This window comes from Lacerta agilis, chromosome 14 (genome assembly GCF_009819535.1).
Source record: "Lacerta agilis isolate rLacAgi1 chromosome 14, rLacAgi1.pri, whole genome shotgun sequence".
Taxonomy (NCBI): domain Eukaryota; kingdom Metazoa; phylum Chordata; class Lepidosauria; order Squamata; family Lacertidae; genus Lacerta; species Lacerta agilis.
In genome coordinates this window covers 42294857-42316896 of record NC_046325.1, presented here as the reverse complement: position 1 = coordinate 42316896, position 22040 = coordinate 42294857, and the positions used below count along the sequence as shown (strand labels likewise).

Genomic DNA, 22040 nt, shown 5'->3' with positions numbered 1-22040 from the left:
ACACACAATAATTTAGATTTCTACCATGTTGTTCTTTGGCTTTCGCTGAAACGCTTAAATTAATTATACCCACCTAAAAAGAAAAGAAAAATCAAGAATCTGTCTACTAAGGTTTGGACAATGCAAAGATTATGTCTTGTGTTGAAAGCTGGTGCTGTACCTAAATAGACACTGGACTCTGTAGCTCCTCGAGCAGCTTCCACTATGTCTTCTTCATCTTCTAAGACATCACTATTGGAGGTGTAGCTTGTGTCATCGAAGAGGCTAATTGGAATTACCTTGCCATCCTTAACCAGCCAGGCAGAAGCAACAGGCGTGCAAAACTGCAGATAAAAGTATGAATATTTGAAAATCAGTTCAATCCATTTTCTCTGTAATACCAAATCTTTTAAGAACACAGCTTTTCGTGAACTCAAAAAGTGAACATATTACAAAAGAAAAACATTTTTTTAAAAGCCTCAAATTCCAGAAAGATGCAAGTTATTTTTGGCAATGCTGTAAAATTTCTAGAAAGTGTCAAAATGTTACTATCTTTAGTACCTGGTATTCCCATTCCAGATGTCCTCCCTGCTTATTAAATGCCATCACCTTCCAGTCGGCTACTGAGACCTTTATCACTGTATCCTTCATTACAGCCTCCTGCTCTTCCACATCTGAAATTATTTTGGAATCTTCTTTGTTTAGATTTGGTTTTAAATTGCCTTCAAGAAATCCCATTCTCTTTTCGGTGTCTGGAACATAGCGCAGTTCAAAGTGACCAACACTGAAATTCCACCTTTAAGTTAAAAAAAAAAAAGAGAGATGATGATGACTGTTACTGCAAATCAATCTAGTTTTTAAAATATGTAAAAGGAGACAACATGGTATTTCTAAAGTAATGTAAGCCTATTTTGCATTGTAGTAATAAAGCACATTGTCGTCTAACATAGTACACAAGCTTTTGACTTCACACACATCTTTTCCAGACTGGAAAAGTTGATAAAGGAAGAAGGGAAAAGCAGTACTTTTGCGCCAAAGGTACAGTTAAAGGTAAAGGTAAAGGACCCCTGACAGTTAAGTCCAGTTGCGAACGACTCTGGGGTTGCGGCGCTCATCTCGCTTTACTGGCCGAGGGAGCCGGTGTACAGCTTCCGGGTCATGTGGCCACCATGACAAAGCTGCTTCTGGCAAAACCAGAGCAGTGCACGGAAATGCCGTTTAACTTCCCGCCGGAACGATACTTATTTATCTACTTGCACTTTGACGTGCTTTCGAACTGCTAGGTTGGCAGGAGCTGGAACCGAACAATAGGAGCTCACCCCGTCGCGGGGATTCGAACCGCTGACCTTCCGATCGGCAAGCCCAAGGCCAAAGCACGTTTGAAAACAAACAGCTTCTCTGCAGAGGGGAAAATGCTTTGTTCACCAACTTGCTATAATGTGAATAGTTACAGCAACCTCCCTTGAACTTTGACAAGTGTCAGTCACCTGACATCATCATCAAGATTCAGTTCCCTACCCCTGCCTTAGGGCATGCATTTAGGCAGCATATCCCTCCAGTTCCTCCCAGCCCAGTGTGATGGAACAGACGGGGAATGAGCTTGAGGCAGGGGGAGGAGGAGAGTCTGAGCCAGGACAGCTAGAGGGCAATGGTCAGGAAGTGACGGGAGAACAGGCAGGGGGAAGCCAGGAGGTGACAAGGCTCTCCGATGCTGAAGCAGAGCCTCAGCACCGCTCAGCAAGCTCAGGCACTGACGGAGAAGCTGTGCCTGTCCCGTCAGCACAGGAAAGGAGAGAGCTAAAACGCAGGGATCAGAGGCGTCCTTTGAAGTTTCCCCGCCTCTTATGCTGGAGAAAGAGCCGAAGAAGACTACTCCCCGGATCTGATTATTCGGATGCATGAATTACACAGTCCTGTCTGCACATAGGTAAATAAAGACTTGTAAATATCTCTCTGAGTGAGCAGAGGGTGGTTATTGCGAAGGGCAAACACAACCATCACACCCAGTATCTGCAAAATACATCAGGACACTGGGCAAACCTTTTCCTAGTTACTACATTGTTGTGAAAATAGTAAAATCTATCAGAGCTCAATGTCTTCTGGGTAAAGGAAAGAGAGTGCAAATTCAAGCATCTTCATAAAAACTAGACATGTCAGATTCCGGCCTTCTAAATTGTTGGAGTAAGAAGGAACATGAACTCTTCAAACTGAAACAATCTGACAATGCACCTTCTGCTGCAGAAACTATTTACAAATCTCATATACTATGCGTGTCCGTACTTCTCATTGCCGCTGCGGGGCCCAACAGCACGAACAGTTTTCTGAGTTCGATGTAAAAGAAGAATATCTTCCTGTTCCATCTCGTCTTCATCCCAGCGACGGCAGCCCATTGCAGAACATATGTACTTCACCTGGACAAGAAAGAGAAGTCTTAAAGGATCAGACATAGTTTTTTCAGTATATCCTTCTATTTACTAATCATGTGAAAAGTGTGACTCCACTACATTTTGCTTTCACCTTCCCATTACATTTGTACCCAGAGATGTAAAAATGGATTCCATACACACAACGATACTGAGGAAAAGTCGCTAACTAATATAAAAATTCACTAAAATAATACTTAGCATTAAAAACATGCTATGCCCATCACACAGGTAATTATTGCTGCTATGTTTTTAATGCACGGAAGTTGGAGAGGCCTACTATTTTAATGCTATCATTGGGTTTCTATTGTACTGGATGTGCAATGTGCTTCTATATGGGGCTGCCCTTGAAGGCAACTCAGAAATTTCAATTGGTCCAAACTGCAACAGCCAATTACTGGCTGGGGTTCCTTTAGATTGCACATAATCCTGTTTTAAAACAGCTGCATTGGTTGCCAGCACAATTCAAGGTGCTCAAGCTACCTTTTTAAAGCCCGAAATAATTTAGGCCCGAAATAATTGAAAAACTGCCTCCTTCCCTACAGACCCTCTTGGCTGTTAAGATTGGCAGTGGGTGGTTGTAGTCTAGGAGACTGCATTCTCTGTGGCAGCCCCAAGCTTGTGGAGAACCCTCTCGACAGTGGTGTGTCTGGCAACTTCACTGTACAGTTTTCGATGAATGCAGAGGACATACCTCTTTTCCCTTGCCTTTGAAACCAGTGATGTCAATTTTAAGGAGTCACTCTATTTTTCTGGCTGTAGGTCATTTTAAGCAGCTTTTAATGTTGTATTTTAAATTGTTGTAACCTGTCCTGAGGCCCCAGGATGAAAGGCAGGTAATAAATGTGAACAACCACCCTGCCCCCTGGTGGCCTATTGAATTAAAGGGTTGTAAAGAGTTTTAGTAATAATAATAATAATAATAATAATAATAATAATAATACAGCTTGGAAGCAGAACAGAAATTTGTAAAAATAAGCCAACTTCTGCAAGCCTTAGAAAACTTGCAAGGTGGGCCAATGTTATTACTCTATATTACACATAGCGCTGAAATTCAGAGAGAGAATAGCTTGCCTAAATCCACCTAGTATGTGAGATTAAAACTGAGGCCTTATGTGAAATATGAAAAAAGTTGGATCCAGACATCTGCCAGCAAAAGGAGCAGGCGTAAGCTGGCTTTCCCACCTCCTCTTGCCTTCTCCCTCAACTCCTGCTGAGTGGAGTGAGCCGTGATACACAGAAACCGCTAAGCTCCACATCCTTGTGCAAGATCCCCGAGCAAGATCCAGCCACTCAAGCCCTCCTCTCCTGCTCAGAAGATTCTGGTGGGAGTCCTGCCTGGTATGATACTAGGGAAGCACAAGGGCAAGAAAATGTTGCATCCATGTTTTCTAACCTGGCAGTCACGTTTTACCATGAAGCAAGAATCTTGCCACAAGGGCAAACCAAATGCTGCAGCCTCAATTGCCAGGCATTTCTTTGTACTTAGATAGCATCTTTGATCCTACCCAGGAGTTGGTAAACAACTTGGTTCTGGGGTTAAGATGCTAAATCCTACCTCCCTGCTACCTTCTGTTTCATGACTTCCTGTTCCTGGCCATCTATCCTGTCCCTTTGATGTGTGGGAATGCAAGGAAGTTTCTTGGGTTCTTTTATGGGTCTTTGTTAACATGATCTCAACCACATGGAGACTTCTTGAGGTGTGCTGGTTTTATCTGACTGGATGGTTAGAATTCTGTGACGTGTTTTCCTTTGGTTAATAAAATACCCTAGTGGGAGTTCAGGGGAGAGGATTCTTCTCTCCTTCTGACTCTTGCCAAGAGGCTTGCTGGTTGAAGCGCTGGCTCTTTGTCTTCCTTTCTCACTTGCACACATGCAAACAAATGTGAAACCCCACAAGAAATGCTACTACAATAACCCTGGTTCCATAAGGGTTATTCCATAAGGAATTATATAATCAATCATCTTTAAGCAGTAACTAAGCAAGTGCATAAGAGCCAGTGTAATGGTTAAGAGTGGTAGACTCGTAATCTGGTGAACCGGGTTCGCATCTTCGCTCCTCCACATGCAGCTGCTGGGTGACCTTGGGCTAGTCACACTTCTCTGAAGTCTCTCAGCCCCACTCACCTCACAGAGTGTTTGTTGTGGGGGAGGAAGGGAAAGGAGAATGTTAGCCGCTTTGAGACTCCTTAGGGTAGTGATAAAGCGGGATATCAAATCCAAACTCTTCCTCTTCTTCTTCATCGATTTCAGTGAAGCTTACCTTGCTCCATCTGGGCTAAGTGAGAGTGTCTTTCTGGGAAATTGGTAAATTTCCATATACATACAGCTTCTATTAGAGTATGCAGCTGATAGCCAGAAGTAAAATGGGTCAGTGCTATCTGGCGCTGAGCGCATGATGTATTTTGATGTGCTCTCTTGCAAATATGTAAGAAAAAGCCTATCATCAGTAAGAACCTTTTTACCTTTCCTGAATATGAGCTCAGCCCATATGTTGTCAAGGACTTTCCTCCAACCAGGACAACATCATCTCCAAATTTGTATGATGATTCGAGAAGAGATTCCACAGTGAAAGGGACGGCTTCCATGCTTTCTCTGTCACGATCCCATTGAAAAAGGTCTCCATCCAAGGAGGGAATTATCATCTTATTCCCAAATACCTACAAAGCATTAGAACATAAATACATATAATGGCAACCAGGACACAAACTTATTTTTTATCAAATGTGGGGCACAATGCAATAATACTTGTAGCTTCATCCTCATAGTTTGTCTTTTACAAGTCTACTGCAAATGTCTACTATACATTTTACATGTCTACTGTAAAAAGTGAATATTCATTTTTAGCTACTTCCTCCACCTTTAGCTTGGCATGGATGGAAATGCCAGTTTGTGTGTTGTGTACTGGAATCTGCAACAGCTTTTATATGCATAGTTATTCTCAATATTTATTTACATACCACTCAACAAGTGTTCTTTAGGCAGTTTCAGTAACAGTTAACACTATTCAGCAAACAGATAAAGCAAACATAAAATTTAAAACATAACAAATAAAAAAGCAGCAGAATAAACCCAAAGTAAAACTAGAAATAGGTGCTAGGTGAGCCTCTCTGTCAACATTCATTTTGCAGAAGCACCCAGAGGAGGAGGGAATATTTATTTATATGTCACCTCTCCCCGCTGAAGGGACTCGAGGCAGCTTAAGAAGAATCTCTAAAGATTTTCTTAGGAACAGCAGTCCAATGTCATATCATGCGGCTTTTGAAAGGCAAATGACCAGCCTGCCTTTTCCTTGAAGGAATCACTCATCTCTCACTTCCTTCCCTGCAAACATAAGTGCAGCGCTGCAAAAAAACAAGCCTAAGTGAATTAACAGGCTGAAATGTAGACAGTGGACAGGAAGAGCGAACCCTAATTACAGTTAAATTTGTAGATTATAAATAAATGCAAATGACTATACAGAAAAGTGACCAAATTCACCAGAGTACTCTGTGGGCAAGACAGGGTTAAGTTTTCAAAATCTAAGGTAGCAGGAGTTAGGGTTGTTCTGACCACTTATCTTCTGTACCTTTGCAAACTAGGTATCAGGTGATTTACTTATTTGGTATTTTTGGCCACAAACCAATGAATCAGCAGGTGTACATTAACCAACTAAATCAACATTCCAGCACTAGACAAAGTTTATAAGGGGGAAAACCAAGATCTTCTAAAGAAGCAGTGTAGGAGAAATGGTTGGTTCTTCGTTCTCATGCATAATGTGATTTTTCACTAATTTCTATTTATATAATCTTAACTGTAATATCTGTACAGCTGTTTTGTATCTGCCATCCCAGAATACCATACAGGTGCACTTCCTGTTACTGAGTGCTACAGGAAGCTTTGAACAAGATCTGCAGTGGAAACTATAAGCAGACTGCTGTCTTTATGTGCACGCTATGCATAGGCAGCCTAACATGGAGTATGTATAATCTGTGTGTCCTTGACTGCTTTTAGGCATAAACTCTATAAATAGTGCAAGATGGGCATATCCCAACTGAAACTCCTTAGCTTCTTCTTTCTTGGTTTCATCTACAGAATTCCATTTTTGGTTATACTGCTTTAGAACATTGTAAATACGTAGGGATATTCCTGCCATGTATAATTTTAAAAGTTCATCTGGAATCTCCCAGCTGAAAACCCAGACTATAAATTGGAGGGCTCAAAGGTCTTGAGGAAGGATTGTGCTAGCAGAAATCAATGCCAGTGGAGACAATTCAGAGTTCAAGAAGTAAAGTGAAGTTAAAACCAGACTCTTCTGGTTGATGTATGCATAAGTCAAGTGATGAGATCACCACATGCTCCAGAAAGATTGGGAGCATGGGCTCCCAGTGGAGTTAGGAAGAGGTTCAAATAATGTGTACTATCATGCGGAAGTAGAAAGGGATTTCATGGGAGGCAGTAAGAATCAGCAAAGGCATGTAAGTTAGGTAAAGAAATGACATCACCCCCTCTTCCTTTTTGCTTAAAGCATTATCTCATCTAATGCAAGAATGAGTCATCCAGGCAGTCATGTCCAATTATCTTGATACAAAGGATGTAGGGTAACACAAGGTACTTACACATGCCTTGTGAACTGTCAGTTTAAGTCATCATTTGTTCAACTTCACTGAACAGAAATCATTATAGTTCCGTCTTATATTTAATTCAGGTTTAGTCAAGTGCCTTTCTGCTTTGATATGAAATGAGGCTGCCCCAAAATAAGAAAGCTGTTCTACATACTCAGAGAATTCTTTGTGCATGCGCAATGATAAATATTTGTTTTTGGGGGTTTTAAAAAATCTGAACATCCAAGAACGTAGATGGCAGTTTAAGCAGAGATTTTAAAATGGAAGTCACTCACACCACTATCTAAGATAGATGGAACTTCCCAGTTCCTTTAGACTGGGGTAGCCAACTCCCATCAGTCCCAAGCAGCATGGCCAGTTTAGAGGGATGATGGAAACTGTAGTCCAGCAACTTCAAGAGGGCACCACCTTGACTACCCCTGCTTTAGACACTGTTAACAACTCTCTCCCCTAGGGAACAATTGCTGGAAGAGGCCAAAATCAGCGCCAGAAACACTGATATATAAGCTGATCGGCAAATGGTGCCTTCAACCTAGGTTACAGTCGCTACAATGGAATGTCTAGGTGCCTTTACTGCAGCGAATGTATTATTAAATCTCAAAGCAGTTTACAATACATTAAAACATCAAATAAAATACAAAACAAATTCAAGCTTCAAGAAAAATATTTCAGGTGCTTCTCTAAGTGAGATTTTGCTTTCCCCATATTTATTTACCTACTAAATTTACATAGCTGCCCCACAGCATAAGGACTCCAGGAAGGCAGTGTGGTGTAGTGGTTAGTGTGTCAGAGTAGAACCTGGCAGATCAGCATTCAAATCCCCACACACTCATGAAGATCATAGGCGACATTCGGCCAGTCACAGCCCCCTAACCTAGCTAGCCTCAAGAGCAGGAGAAAACAAGTATGTTCCATCCTCCATGTGATAGCCCTTTAGATATTTGATGACTATCTTATCTCTGCTCAGTCTCCTCTTTTCCCTCAACCGTGCCTCATAAGGCTTGATTTCCAGATCCTTGATCATTTTGGTTTATCTCCTTTGCACACATTCTAGTTTGTCAATATCCTTCTAAAATAGTGCTGCCCAGAACTGGACACAGTGCTCCAGGTGTGGTCTGACCATGGCAGAATAGAGCGGGACTATTACTTCCCTTGTTCAATACACAATACGTCTGTTGATGCAGCCTAGAATAGCATTAGTTTTGTTTTGTTGGGTTCTTGTTGTTGCTGCTGCATCACACTGTTAACTTGTTTTAAGCTTGTTGTCTACTAAGACCCCTAGATCCTTTTCACATGTCTACTGGCAAGCCAGGTGTCCTCCATGTTACATTTGTGCAGAAGATTCTTCTTCCCTATGTGCAGAACCTATATTTGTCCCTATTTAAATTTGTTTTGTTAGTTTGAGAGCAGTTCTCCAATCTATTATGGTCATATTGAATCCTGATTCTGTCTTCAGTGGCATTGACTACCCCCTCCCAGTTTGGTGCCATCTGCAAATTTGACGAGCATCCTCTCAATACCTTCATCAGTGTCATTTATAAAGGTGTTGAACAACAATGGGTCCCTGCAGTACCCCATGTGTCACATTTTCCCCAGGATGATAAGGAACCATTACGGAGCACTCTTTGGGTTTGGCAGTCAACCAGCTACAAATCCACCTAAGAGTTATCTCGTCCAGTCCACATTTTACCAGCTTCTCCACAAGAATAACACCCCACTCCCCAGTTTAAAAGGCAATAGATTGTTTCATTAGCCAAAGGCCTGGGAGAAGAGGAATGTTTTCCTCTGGTGCCTAAAGATGTAAGGAAGGCGCCAAGTGAGCCTCCCTCGAAGACATGAAGTGTTTTAGGAGTACATATTTTGACTGTTTCTTTGCTGTCAAATGGGTATAGGAATGCAGCCTAAATATATTTTCTTCCATAGGGTTATGGACTCTCAATGCTACTCAAAATTAAGTTACTATCTAGCTTATTGGAGGATTGTCAACCAGTGTGACTTTCAGTCCTGACCGTCTCTTAATGTTCAGGTCCCTAGAGAGGCACAGGTAAAAACACTTTGACCTTTTTAATGCTGCCATTAATTTGTTCTATTTGTTCTAGTAATGGTCAGAAAAGGGAAGATTTGCAAAAGCAACTGAAGGGATTGCCACAATGGCATTCTATGATAAGGAAGAGAAGTATTCTTTATTCATTTAGACGCTGCCTTTTGGCCAAGAAACCCAATAGATTTACAATTTAAAGTACCAGAGTCAACAAATAATATCCCCTCCCCATGTCAACTTTAGGAATTGATGGAACAGGCTCTCTCTCCTGGAGTTCCTCACAGTCTTACACAGAAGTAAGTCCAACACAATTCACTGGTGCTTACTTCCATGTATTTTTGTAATAAATTTATTGGATAGAAAATAAAAGAGTCAGATTAGGACAGGATCAAATCCATAATATCCCCACATTTTGTGTTTGGTACCAGAAAAAAATGCATGTATTTAATATAAGAGTTTATATGGACACATTTGCGTGGAAAAGAGTAGTTTTAAAAATTAGAACACTGATATCCAGGTAAATACTAGTGAAGTTGATAACGTTTTTTTCCGGTTTAAGAGTCCTTACAACAGATGCAAGAGTCAAAAGAGCTTTTTACAAATCTTAACTTAAATGAAAACAAAAAAGATATTAAACTAGTAATAAACAAACTAACATTTTAGAAACATGCAACAATGTATTTATCTTACCTCTGGTTTACTGAGGCTAGATGAGACAAGAGAACCTGATCCCACATCCAGATCCCACTGCTTTCTACCACTGTTCTCTGGGTCTAGAGCAGCAATCCGTCCATCCAAAGTGCTTATGATTATTAATGATCTGTACATGGAAGACACATCCACAGGTCAGAACTAGAAATTACACTATTCCAGGGTTCGTGTTTTTAAGACCCCAGAACCACTTAATGCCAACTTGTGACAGGAAACCAACATCAACCCCAACAACAAGAAATAAGAATCAAAAATAGTTTGACCCACTCTTAATAGAGGTATAACACATGTGGGATCATTTTCACTTCCTGCAGCCTGGTGATGTGCCCATCCATGCGCTCCCTTGACCCATCCCCTCTTGGCTTATTAAAACATGCTGGTGATGACTAGTTGGGTCCTATGTGGGATCAATGTATTCTTGTGTGAGGGACTGGTCTCAGGCATCTTGGACAGACAGCAATATGACTACTACTGAAAAAACCGACCTTGGAGCCGTTGCTTTGTGGCAACTATTGCCCAGTCATAAACACCCAATTTGAGGGGAAGATAATGAAGAGGGTCATGGCAGGAAAGTTACAAGCACTCTTGGATGAAACAGATTACCCAGACCAATTTAAGTCTAGTTATGGAACTGTATCAGGTTTGGTCTCTCTGAGAGATGTCCTTTATCAGGACGACAGCAGGAATGTGACCCTATTATGTCATCTTGGCTGCGAGTCCTTGAAGATCTGCTCCCTGTCTTGCTAGCCTTTCCCCACCTAACCTGGGACTGACTCCAGCTACAAAAGCTGTTGGACACTCTTGGGCTGTTTTAGAGTGTTTTGCTGAGGGGAGGGGAGGGTGTTGTTGTTGATATTAATTTTTGTATCTTTATATCTTCTTATGATTTATGTGGAAATTGTTTCAGTTTGGTTGTCTACTTTTTAATGTGTTTTATCTACTGCCTGTGGCTTTTGTTATGTTTGCAGTTAGGTAACTATTGTCATGTTGTAAGCCTGGTTTTAACCATGGAAAGGGAGCATACAAATAAAATTATTATGATAGCTGAGCCACTGCCCATGGTATCTTGATGAACCAGCTCTGCAATGGGCACCGAGGGCACAGTTTTACCATGATTTCAACCCTATCTTCAGGGTTGGTGTAATAGAATAGGTATTCAGCCCCCTAACAGTTGTGCTGTGGGGTGCCAATTTAGTACCTAAATAAAACCATTGGGAGGAATCATTAGATTTCCATTTTTCTGTAACAAGGAGAGGAGCTGTGCAAGACCTGGGTCAGTTTCTGAAGTCTGATGGCTAGATGAAGGCCAATGCAGTTTGAATCCTGGCAAGACATAGGAGCTGTGGGCGAGCAGTTTCTTAATCTATTCTTGATAATTGGTCATGTCCCTGCTTCAGATGGGGTCGTACTCCCACTGAAGGAGCAGGTTGGTAGTCTGGGGGTTCCCATGGTTTCATTTCTATCACCAGAGTCCCAGGTGATGAGAGCGCCTTGGAGTGCCCTTTTCAGCTTTGGCTGGGTCATTTCTGGACTGTAATAACCTGGACACTACAATATGCTTCATGTGGTGCTCCCTCCAAAGCTTGCCTGGAAGCAGCAGTTCAACTGTTCACTGGGGAAGCTATTGCCATCATGTTCTGCTGCTGCTGAAAGAACTCCGCTGGCTGCCAATTAGCTACCAGACCTCCTACAGATACTCTTACATCAGGAGGTTTATTCTATGTACCATGTAGAACTTGGGGTGTTTAATGTGGCAACACCTACCCTTTGGAACTCTCTTCTGTTGCATATCAGGCAGCTGCTGTCTCTACTGACTTTTCAGCAGCTATTGCAGACCTTCTTCTAACAAGATTTTTAAATTGAGATTTTTATCCTAGCCTGCACAAGCACTGGATCAGAAATTGTTTTTCTTGTTAAATTGCCTTAGGACATTTCACAGGAAGCAATTCTTAAATGGTCAAATAATAAGTAAACATTTCATTCCCCATTTGCCACCTATCTGTATTGGCACTGGAATAATCTATTGTCTTTTCAACCCCTGGGGAGCGAGGACAAGAGCAAAGGCACAGCAAGATTAGTAGCAGGGCTACAGCCAAAGTAGGATATACTGCACTTTCACTGTACAGTACAAATGTGAGTGGAACTACAGTAGATCCAGATCCTCACATTTGTTAAGCAGTTGCATTGTACCTTACGCAAAGCACGTCCTGAATCTCACTGCTGCATGACATCACTTCAACAAATGAGCCCAACTCACAAGCAGAGTTTCGTCTCAGCTAAATTTTAGTTTTAAACAAAGTTTCTTATTTTTAAAGATAACTCTTAATTATATCCCTGAACTCCAGTGTTCATAGTCTTCATAAGCCATACCTTTACACAAACAATTCTTTCCAGAGCCAAAAGGTAGTGCTTTTTTTTTTTGAACAATTATATAGTCACAAGACAAGTCCAGCCTTATCATGTACAAGGCTGATGCCATGTTTATTCAGAACAGAAATAACTACCTCAAGCAGGAGTTAATTACTGCTATATATTGCACACTGGTTTCATATAAAGAATGTCAAACAGATATAGGAAGCGGGAACACATTAATAGCTGTATTATAGCGATTCTATACCATGACCCCATAATACTAAAAAATTACGAAACTGTGTATTGTGTACAGTTGTACCTTGGTTCTTGAATGGAATCTGTTCCAGAAGTCCATTCGACTTCTGAAAACATTCAAAAACCAAGGTGTGGCTTCCGATTGGCTGCAGGAGCTTCCTGCACTCAATCGGAAGCCGCGCCGGACATTCGGCTTGCAAAAAACGTTCACAAACCGAAACACTCACTTCCGGGTTTGCGGTGTTCGGGAGCCAAAACGTTTGAGTAACAAGGCATGACTGTACACATCTCAGATGTTAACAAACAGGGTGAGCAAAGTATTTCTGATTTGAGAATATATAATCTTATTTACTGATTCCAAATACTTGCAGATATTTGCCTACTTGGATGTCATTATAAGACATTTGACATTTGTTACCAACCAGTTTTCAGACATTTTTTCTAATATTATCACTGTACCATTATATTTTTACTATTTGTATACCACCTTGTATTTCTTATGTAAGTGCCGTTTATAAATATTTAAACACATCACACATATCCAGTGTGCATTTCTGCACCTAGAGGGTACTGCCATCTTCATGAGTGGACTATACAGGGCCTTCATTTATTATAAATTCCAGCCTGCCCTCTTTCTATGACCTCTCATGCAATTAAGAGATACTGACCTGCCCCCTCCCTTATAGTCAGCCTTTCACCTCAGATGACTAGAGCACAATCATCCTGCTGCAAAACAGCATTATATACATATCTACTCAGAAGTAAGTCCCATTGCATTCAAAAAGGTTTACTGTATGTGTACAGGGTTGCAGCCTAAGCCTTTCATATGGTTGAGGCTGCAATCCTATGCTTACTTACCCAAGAGTAAGCTCCACTAAACAAAGGATATAATATTTATGAGTAAACATGCACAGGATTCCATGAAGCAAGCTGATGTGGGGCGTCACCCTGAAAGGAGGAGAAACTAGCGGCAATACAAGTGAGGTTGGTTGGGGGCTGCATCTCCCACTGCCTCACTCCCAACAGCAGCCACCACCCACCACACCATCATGCCTCCCCCCACACAGGTGGAGATGGTGCCCCCCGCAGCCACTTCCTGCTCAGCACCCAGCAGTCACCACTGCCAGGGGCTTACTGCTCACCACTGCTGGACACTTGCTGCCTCCTTCTCCTCAATCGCAGCAGCTGCAGCAGAGCACTTATGGGTGGTGGTTCACTCCGCTACTCACCCCCTGGGTCATCTTCCTCCTCCTTGCCCTCTTCAGGACAGCCCGGGGTGAGTTGAGGAGTGTGCCACTGCAGACAGGGCCGAGGAGTGGGAGGCAGCAAGCACCCAGCAACAGTGAGCGCCTGGCAGTGATGAGTGCCAGGAGCCGAGCAGCAGCAAGGGGCAGGAGGTGGTGGGCAGCACCAATGGTTTTGCCAACAGGATTGTTTTGTAATTTTCATGAATATGGTACAGTTTTATGTGCTAAGTTATAAATAATTTTAATGCTGTTAAAGCCATAAAATAAGATTACCGGTAAGTCTGACCAGCAAGTATTGTTTGTACAGTACCGGTACTTTGATTTTTCACAAACCACTTTTTCTGCGGCTTCAGATTTTATAAAAATGTCATATCTCTAGCCTTAGCTGGCTTGTGGAGCCAGCAGAGTCACCATGCTCAGAAGCCCAGGGGATGCCTCTGACCCAGAGTTCATGCTGGGGGTACAGAAGCTAATGCATAGGAGGCGGAGGCCCCTGGGTTGAGACATCTCAAGTACCTTAAAATCAATTATTGCACTGGGGGCAGGATGTATGTGTCAGGCCTCCAGAACACTCATTTCCCCTTGTCCCCTTAAACCTCTCTCAATCACCCTATTGCTTTCGCCACATCTGCTTTTCAGTCTGTCCCACTGTCCTGTCTTTCACTTTCAAAGGTGTGAAAAGAAAAAGAGTGCTTTGTGGGTGTTCAATGGTGTAGATGGTGATGTTGTACAAATATAAGGAAATGAGAGCTTTGGGATGGGAAAAGGGTAAATTTGATTCTTGGACATACAGTACTGAACTTAAGACAAAGAATTCAAGCAGATCAAAAGAAGCAGATGCGAATGCCAGATTGTATGAATAATATTCTGAGACAGAGAGGTGTATTGAAAGCAGAGGGATGACTATTTAATGGTAGTTTCTTCAAAAGTAAGTCTGCATAGGAATGAGCTATAAGGACTTTTTAGTGGCTGTGCAGTGGCTTGCATACACAAGATTCTTCAAATCACACCACTACCAGAGGCAAGCAAAAATTACAGTCACAGAGGACTGTGATCACGGTTTAAACATTTTAATGCCTCTGGAGGTTTCAGCACAAGCATGGACTTTCCAAAATCTGCCTTTGGGCTAAGTGATGCCTAACATAATATTATCTTCAACTTCAACATACTCAAAATAAAAAATACCTTCCAGTAGTACCTTAGAGACCAACTAAGTTTGTTCTTGGTATGAGCTTTCGTGTGCATGCACACGAAAGCTCATACCAAGAACAAACTTAGTTGGTCTCTAAGGTGCTGCTGGAAGGAATTTTCTATTTTCTATTTTGTTTTGACTATGGCAGACCAACACGGCTACCTACCTGTAACTTCAACATACTCATCACCCTCAATGGATCTACTGGGAAACCATTCACTTAACACTTTGTTACTGGTGTGATCAAATGTATAGTTTGCCAAATATAACACAGAACATAAGGAATGTACCAATACAGAGCAGGAAGGAACAATCTCACTAAACTATACATAAAGCTCTCAGAAACAGGAAGGAATTGAATGCTGTAAGGCATCACACAGACTTTTGCATCTCTGCAAATAGGTCGACATAAGAAGGCAGCTTTGTCTCCTAACACACACAGAGGTAGGTAGGTAATCTGAAAGATGAAAAATACCACCCTTCGAGATTACAATACTTAGAGAAAATTATATCTATCCCTGAACACAGCATGTGGGCAAGTAACAGCCCATGCAGGGACCCAAGCTGCCCCAACTGCCAAAATTTTGTGTGACTGCAATAAGGAAAGTGCATTCAAAGGGCACTTCTTTTCCTGCTGGAGAGGCCATAGGCCTGCTAGTCTCCACCCCAGCAAGGAAAAACCAGGTTTGTGTGTGTGTATGAGCAATTGTGTACATGTCCAAGACACGCTCACCCTCACCTCAGGCCACACCCACCGGGCATGCAACCCCAAGCACCTATCCCACTGATCAAGGGCCAAATAAACGCCCACCTGTGACTTTCCAGCAGTCTGGTTTGCACACAGAAACGGCCACCAACAGAAGAGGGGCGATGAAGCCCCCAAACCCTATCAAGTTGCAGCGCAGTGAGAACAGGATGGTGGGGTTTTCATGTGTCGTTTTAAAACTTAAAAACAAATAAATAATAAAAAGGATGGTGGAGTAGCAGCAGGTTGTTCTTATACTCAGGGTGACTGGATTTCTGGAGAGTCAGGCCAGTTTCAAACCAGGGAAGGGTAACTGAGATGAATACCTCAGGCCAGCCCATTCCACACTTAGCCCACCTCAATGGTGTGTTAACTGCAGGAACACAAAAACGAGGTTGGGGGGCAGGGTTGCAGAAGAACCAAGTGTGGGAGGGGCAGGGGGGGGTTCTTGCTTCCTTTTGTTGTTCTTATGCATTTCGTGTTTTATTGTTATGCTGTGAACCGCCCTGAGGTCTGCGGATGAAGGGCTGCGTACAAATTTAATAAATTATAATAAATAATAATAATAATTCTTGGAGGAAGAGAAGGGGAGGTGGTTTAAAAAAAAAAAAAACCAAGACATTATAAAGCCTCTCTTCTAGCTGGATTCCTGCATCATGAAGGGCGCTTGGGACAAGAGCGAGATGATTGACAACAACAACAACAACAACAACAGGAGACTGGTCCGTGGCTAGCAATGGAGAAGGGATCGCGGAAGCAAGGCAACCGGATCCAGGCCTCTGCCAAGGTCCCCGACCCACTCCGGCGCCTCACCTGCAGCTGCCGCCCCGAGCGGGCGTTTCCGCCCCTTCATCCTCCTGCTCCCCGGAGGTGAAGGCCGCCGCCTGAGCCACTTCGCCGCCGGTCTCATCGTCCTCCACCGTCACGTCGGCCGCCAACGGGAGCGCAGCGGCGGCAGCCCCGCCGAGCCCTAGTCCTGGCCGGCTGTCCTCATCCAGAAACGCCGCTGCTGCCGCCCCCCTCACGGGGACGCAGAGCGGCAGCAGCCACAGGAGCACCAGGGCGGCGGCGGCGGCGGCAGGAAGAGGCCGAGCGCTCGGGCCTCGCGGCCCTGGCATGGAGCGGCCCTCCCCGCTCCGGTCGCCTCAGCAACACCGTTATGCTTCGGGGATAGGAAGCCAGACCCACCGCCGAGAAGGGCTCGGTCGGTTTTACCACAGAAGTCGGAGCTCGCCACTGCGCACGCGCGAGCTCGAGCGACGCAACTCAACTTGCCTACACACACATACACACTACCCGCGAGCCCGCCTTTAACCAATCCCCGCCTCTTCCTCGGCCACGTTACCAGCGCGCTTTGTTTTACAGAAACCGAGCTCGCTTTCCCCCCAACCCCGCAGCCTTCGGTTTCATTAGTGAGGAAAGCTATCGTTTTTGCGCGCTCGTCCAATCGGAGGTCTGGACGCATTTTGTTCCCGCCCCCAAACCGGAAAAAGGAGAAGCGACGCGCGATGTTTTGTCAACACGGTTCAATCCGAGCCAATGGCAGGGACGACACCACAAATCTCCCCCGCCAATTAAAAGAGCTCACTTTCCCATGTTTCCCAATGGTTGGTTTAAGTAACCTGCCCTCCCCGCCCCCTCTGCTATTGGGTTTGCGCTCTCTGATTGGACTGCGGTGGCGGTTGGTGGAGCTCAGAGACTGGCTGCTGCTTTTTTCCCGCCCCTTCCTGATTGGGCTACGCCAATGCTTCCTACGTGGCCGATTCTGAATGTGGACCACGCTCCCCAGTGCAGAGGGCGTCAAGGGAGTTCGCGTCTTAAAGGGGCCGCCGCAGTAGAGCGCTTAGCCATGCTGGTTTTTGCAAAGGGTAAAAGCATCGCGAATGTGCCGTGTGGAATCTGAATGCTTCTTTCGCACGCGCCCAAGGCAGCAGCTCAGAATATATAATAAATAATAACAATGATAAGGTGCTACATTACATGAACATTAATCCCAGCAGCAAAGATATAAAAATTAAGTGCCCTGTTTTATAATTAGGCCAGGCTTTGGGGACTCCCTGAATGCACAATTTGGTGGTGGCCTACACTTTGGAACTCCCTGCCTATTGAGATCAAGTCTTACTGAAAACAATCCTGTTTAGGCAAGCACGCCCAGATACTTAGGTACTGTAATTTTAATCCGTTTTAGTATTTTAACTTGTGTATGTTTTAAAGTACCGGTATTGCTGATTCGAAAGGAAGCGAAAGGAAAGTCCAATGCTGTAAAGAAAAGTATTGCATAGGAACCTGGAATGTAAGAACCATGAACCTTGGTAAGCTGGATGTGGTCAAAAATGAGATGGCAAGAATAAACATTGACATCCTAGGCATCAGTGAACTAAAATGGACGGGAATGGGCGAATTCAGTTCAGATGACTATCATATCTACTACTGCGGGCAGGAATCCCGTAAAAGAAATGGAGTGGCTCTCATAGTCAACAAAAGAGTGGCGAAAGCTGTACTGGGATGCAATTTCAAAAATGATAGATTGATCTCGATACGAATCCAAGGCAGTCCTTTTAACATCACAGTAATCCAAGTTTATGCACCAACTTCCAGTGCTGAAGAAACTGAAATTGACCAATTCTATGAAGACTTACAACACCTTATAGAAATGACACCAAAGAAGGATGTTCTTCTCATTATAGGGGATTGGAATGCTAAAGTAGGGAGTCAAGAGATAAAAGGAACAACTGGCAAGTTTGGCCTTGGAGTTCAAAATGAAGCAGGGCAAAGGCTAATAGAGTTCTGTCAAGAGAACAAGCTGGTCATCACAAACACTCTTTTCCAACAACACAAGAGACGACTCTACACATGGACATCACCAGATGGGCAACATCGAAATCAGATTGATTATATTCTCTGCAGCCAAAGATGGAGAAGCTCTATACACTCAGCAAAAACAAGACCTGGAGCTGACTGTGGCTCTGATCATCAGCTTCTTATAGCAAAATTCCAGCTTAAACTGAAGAAAGTAGGAAAAACCACTGGGCCAGTAAGATACAATCTAAATCAAATTCCTTATGAATACACAGTTGAAGTGAAAAACAGGTTTAAGGACTTAGATTTGGTGGATAGAGTGCCTGAAGAACTGTGGATGGAGGCTCGTAACATTATACAGGAGGCAGCAACGAAAACCATCCCAATGAAAAAGAAATGCAAGAAAGCAAAGTGGCTGTCCAATGAGGCCTTAAAAATAGCGGGGGAGAGAAGGCAAGCAAAATGCGAGGGAGATAGTGAAAGATACAGGAAATTGAATGCAGATTTCCAAAGAATAGCAAGGAGAGACAAGAGGGCCTTTCTAAACGAACAATGCAAAGAAATAGAGGAAACTAACAGAATGGGAAAAACCAGAGATCTGTTCAAGAAAATTGGAGATATGAAAGGAACATTTCGTACAAAGATTACCACAATTAAGGACAAAAGTGGAAAGGACCTAACAGAAGCAGAAGACATCAAGAAGAGGTGGCAAGAATACACAGAGGAACTATACCAGAAAGATATAGAGGTCTCATACACCCCAGGTAGTGTGGTTGCTGACCTTGAGCCAGACATCCTGGAGAGTGAAGTCAAATGGGCCTTAGAAAGCCTTGCTAACAACAAGGCCAGTGGAAGTGATGATATTCCAGCTGAACTATTTAAAATCCTAAAAGATGATGCTGTTAAGGTGCTACACTCAATATGCCAACAAGTTTGGAAAACTCAGCGGTGGCCAGAGGATTGGAGAAGATCAGTTTACATCCCAATCCCAAAGAAGGGCAGTGCCAAAGAATGCTCTAACTACCGCACAATTGCACTCATTTCACACGCTAGCAAGGTTATGCTTAAAATTCTACAAGGCAGGCTTAAGCAGTACGTGGACCGAGAACTCCCAGAAGTGCAAGCTGGATTTCGAAGGGGCAGAGGAACCAGAGACCAAATTGCAAACATGCGCTGGATTATGGAGAAAGCTAGAGAGTTCCAGAAAAACATCTACTTCTGCTTCATTGACTACGCAAAAGCATTTGACTGTGTCGACCACAGCAAACTATGGCAAGTTCTTAAAGAAATGGGAGTGCCTGATCACCTCATCCATCTCCTGAGAAATCTGTATGTGGGACAAGAAGCTACAGTTAGAACTGGATGTGGAATAACTGATTGGTTCAAAATTGGGAAAGGAGTACGACAAGGCTGTATATTGTCCCCCTGCTTATTTAACTTATATGCAGAATTCATCATGCGAAAGGCTGGGCTGGATGAATCCCAAACCGGAATTAAGATTGCCGGAAAAAATATCAACAACCTCAGATATGCTGATGATACAACCTTGATGGCAGAAAGTGAGGAGGAATTGAAGAACCTTTTAATGAGGGTGAAAGAGGAAAGCGCAAAATATGGTCTGAAGCTCAACATCAACAAAACTAAGATCATGGCCACTGGTCCCATCACCTCCTGGCAAATAGAAGGGGAAGAAATGGAGGCAGTGAGAGATTTCACTTTCTTGGGTTCCATGATCACTGCAGATGGTGACAGCAGTCACGAAATTAGAAGACGCCTGCTTCTTGGGAGAAAAGCAATGACAAACCTAGACAGCATCTTAAAAAGCAAAGACATCACCTTGCCGACAAAGGTCCGTATAGTTAAAGCTATGGTTTTTCCAGTAGTAATGTACGGAAGTGAGAGCTGGACCATCAAGAAGGCTGATCGCCGAATAATAATAATAATAATAATAATATTTATTATTTGTACCCCGCCCATCTGGCTGGATTTCCCCAGCCACTCTGGGCGGCTTCCAACAGAAACCAAATACAAAAATATCAAACATTAAAAACTTCCCTAAAAAGGGCTGCCTTCAGGTTTTTTCTGAATGTCAGGTAGTTGTTTATTTCCCTGACCTGTGATGGGAGGGCGTTCCACAGGGCGGGCGCCACTACCGAGAAGGCCCTCTGCCTGGTTCCCTGTAGTTTTGCTTCTCGCAGTGAGGGAACCGACAGAAGGCCCTCGGCGCTGGATCTCAGTGTCCGGGCTGAATGATGGGGGTGGAGACGCTCCTTCAGGTATACAGGACCGAGGCCATTTAGGGCTTTAAAGGTCAGCACCAACACTTTGAATTGTGCTCGGAAACGTACTGGGAGCCAATGCAGATCTCTCAGGACCGGTGTTATGTGGTCTCGGCGGCCACTCCCAGTCACCAGTCTAGCTGCCGCATTTTGGATTAATTGCAGTTTCCGGGTCACCTTCAAAGGTAGCCCCACATAGAGCGCATTGCAGTAGTCCAAGCAGGAGATAACCAGAGCATGCACCACTTTGGTGAGACAGTCCGCGGGCAGGTAGGGTCTCAGCCTGCGTACCAGGTGGAGCTGGTAGACAGCTGCCCTGGATACAGAATTAACCTGCGCTTCCATGGACAGCTGTGAGTCCAAAATGACTCCCAGGCTGCGCACCTGGTCCTTCAGGGGCACAGTTACCCCATTCAGGACCAGGGAATCCTCCACACCTGCCCTCCTCCTGTCCCCCAAAAACAGTACTTCTGTCTTGTCAGGATTCAACCTCAATCTGTTAGCCGCCATCCATCCTCCAACCGCCTCCAGGCACTCACACAGGACCTTCACGGCCTTCACTGGTTCTGATTTAAAAGAGAGGTAGAGCTGGGTATCATCCGCATACTGATGAACACCCAGCCCAAACCCCCTGATGATCTCTCCCAGCGGCTTCATATAGATATTAAAAAGCATGGGGGAGAGGAATTGATGCTTTTGAATTATGGTGCTGGAGGAGACTCTTGAGAGTCCCATGGACTGCAAGAAGATCAAACCTATCCATTCTCAAGGAAATCGGCCCTGAGTGCTCACTAGAAGGACAGATCCTGAAGTTGAGGCTCCAGTACTTTGGCCACCTCATGAGAAGAGAAGACTCCTTAGAAAAGACCCTGATGTTGGGAAAGATTGAGGGCACAAGGAGAAGGGGACGACAGAGGATGAGATGGTTGGACAGTATTCTCGAAGCTACTAACATGAGTTTGGCCAAACTGCGGGAGGCAGTGAAGGATAGGCGTGCCTGGCGTGCTCTGGTCCATGGGGTCACGAAGAGTCGGACACGACTGAACGACTGAACACAAAAAAATTGCTGATTCCCCCCCCCCCAAGATTTTTATTGGGAGTTTTTTTTTGTAAATCGTTTTGAGATGTATATAAATATAGATATTACAACCGAGGAATTTTATTAAATAAAAAAATTAATGGGGGTGACTACAACTTCGGGGGCTGTATTCACATTTTTGATAAGACAATGGAACATTTCCTGCAATTGGCGTGTGGGGGGGAGGAAGGATTGCAGGGAATGGGGTAGAGCAATAACCTTTCTCCCCATTGTATTTGACAAGAAAGAATTAAAAAAAAACTTTTAGAGTGTTATATATGTTGCGGGAGTGAGGCAGTAAAAAAAAACCAACCTAAAAACCCATCAACTGCTGC

General features: G+C 43.7%; 1 protein-coding gene across 1 annotated transcript in view; it reads right to left on the bottom strand.

Annotated features, from left to right (window-relative positions):
* The window catches only part of EIF2AK3 (eukaryotic translation initiation factor 2 alpha kinase 3), a 34025-nt gene extending 17513 nt beyond the window's left edge, over positions 1 to 16512 (bottom strand). Inside the window, exons 1-6 of the mRNA XM_033169071.1 lie at positions 16363 to 16512; positions 9738 to 9867; positions 4868 to 5062; positions 2260 to 2390; positions 541 to 775; positions 161 to 323 (exon numbers count right to left, since the gene is read on the bottom strand). Of these exons, the coding sequence (XP_033024962.1) occupies positions 161 to 323; positions 541 to 775; positions 2260 to 2390; positions 4868 to 5047 (709 nt within the window). The 5' untranslated portion in view covers positions 5048 to 5062; positions 9738 to 9867; positions 16363 to 16512. The remainder of the gene's footprint in view (positions 1 to 160; positions 324 to 540; positions 776 to 2259; positions 2391 to 4867; positions 5063 to 9737; positions 9868 to 16362) is intronic.
* Positions 16513 to 22040: the final 5528 nt, after the last annotated feature.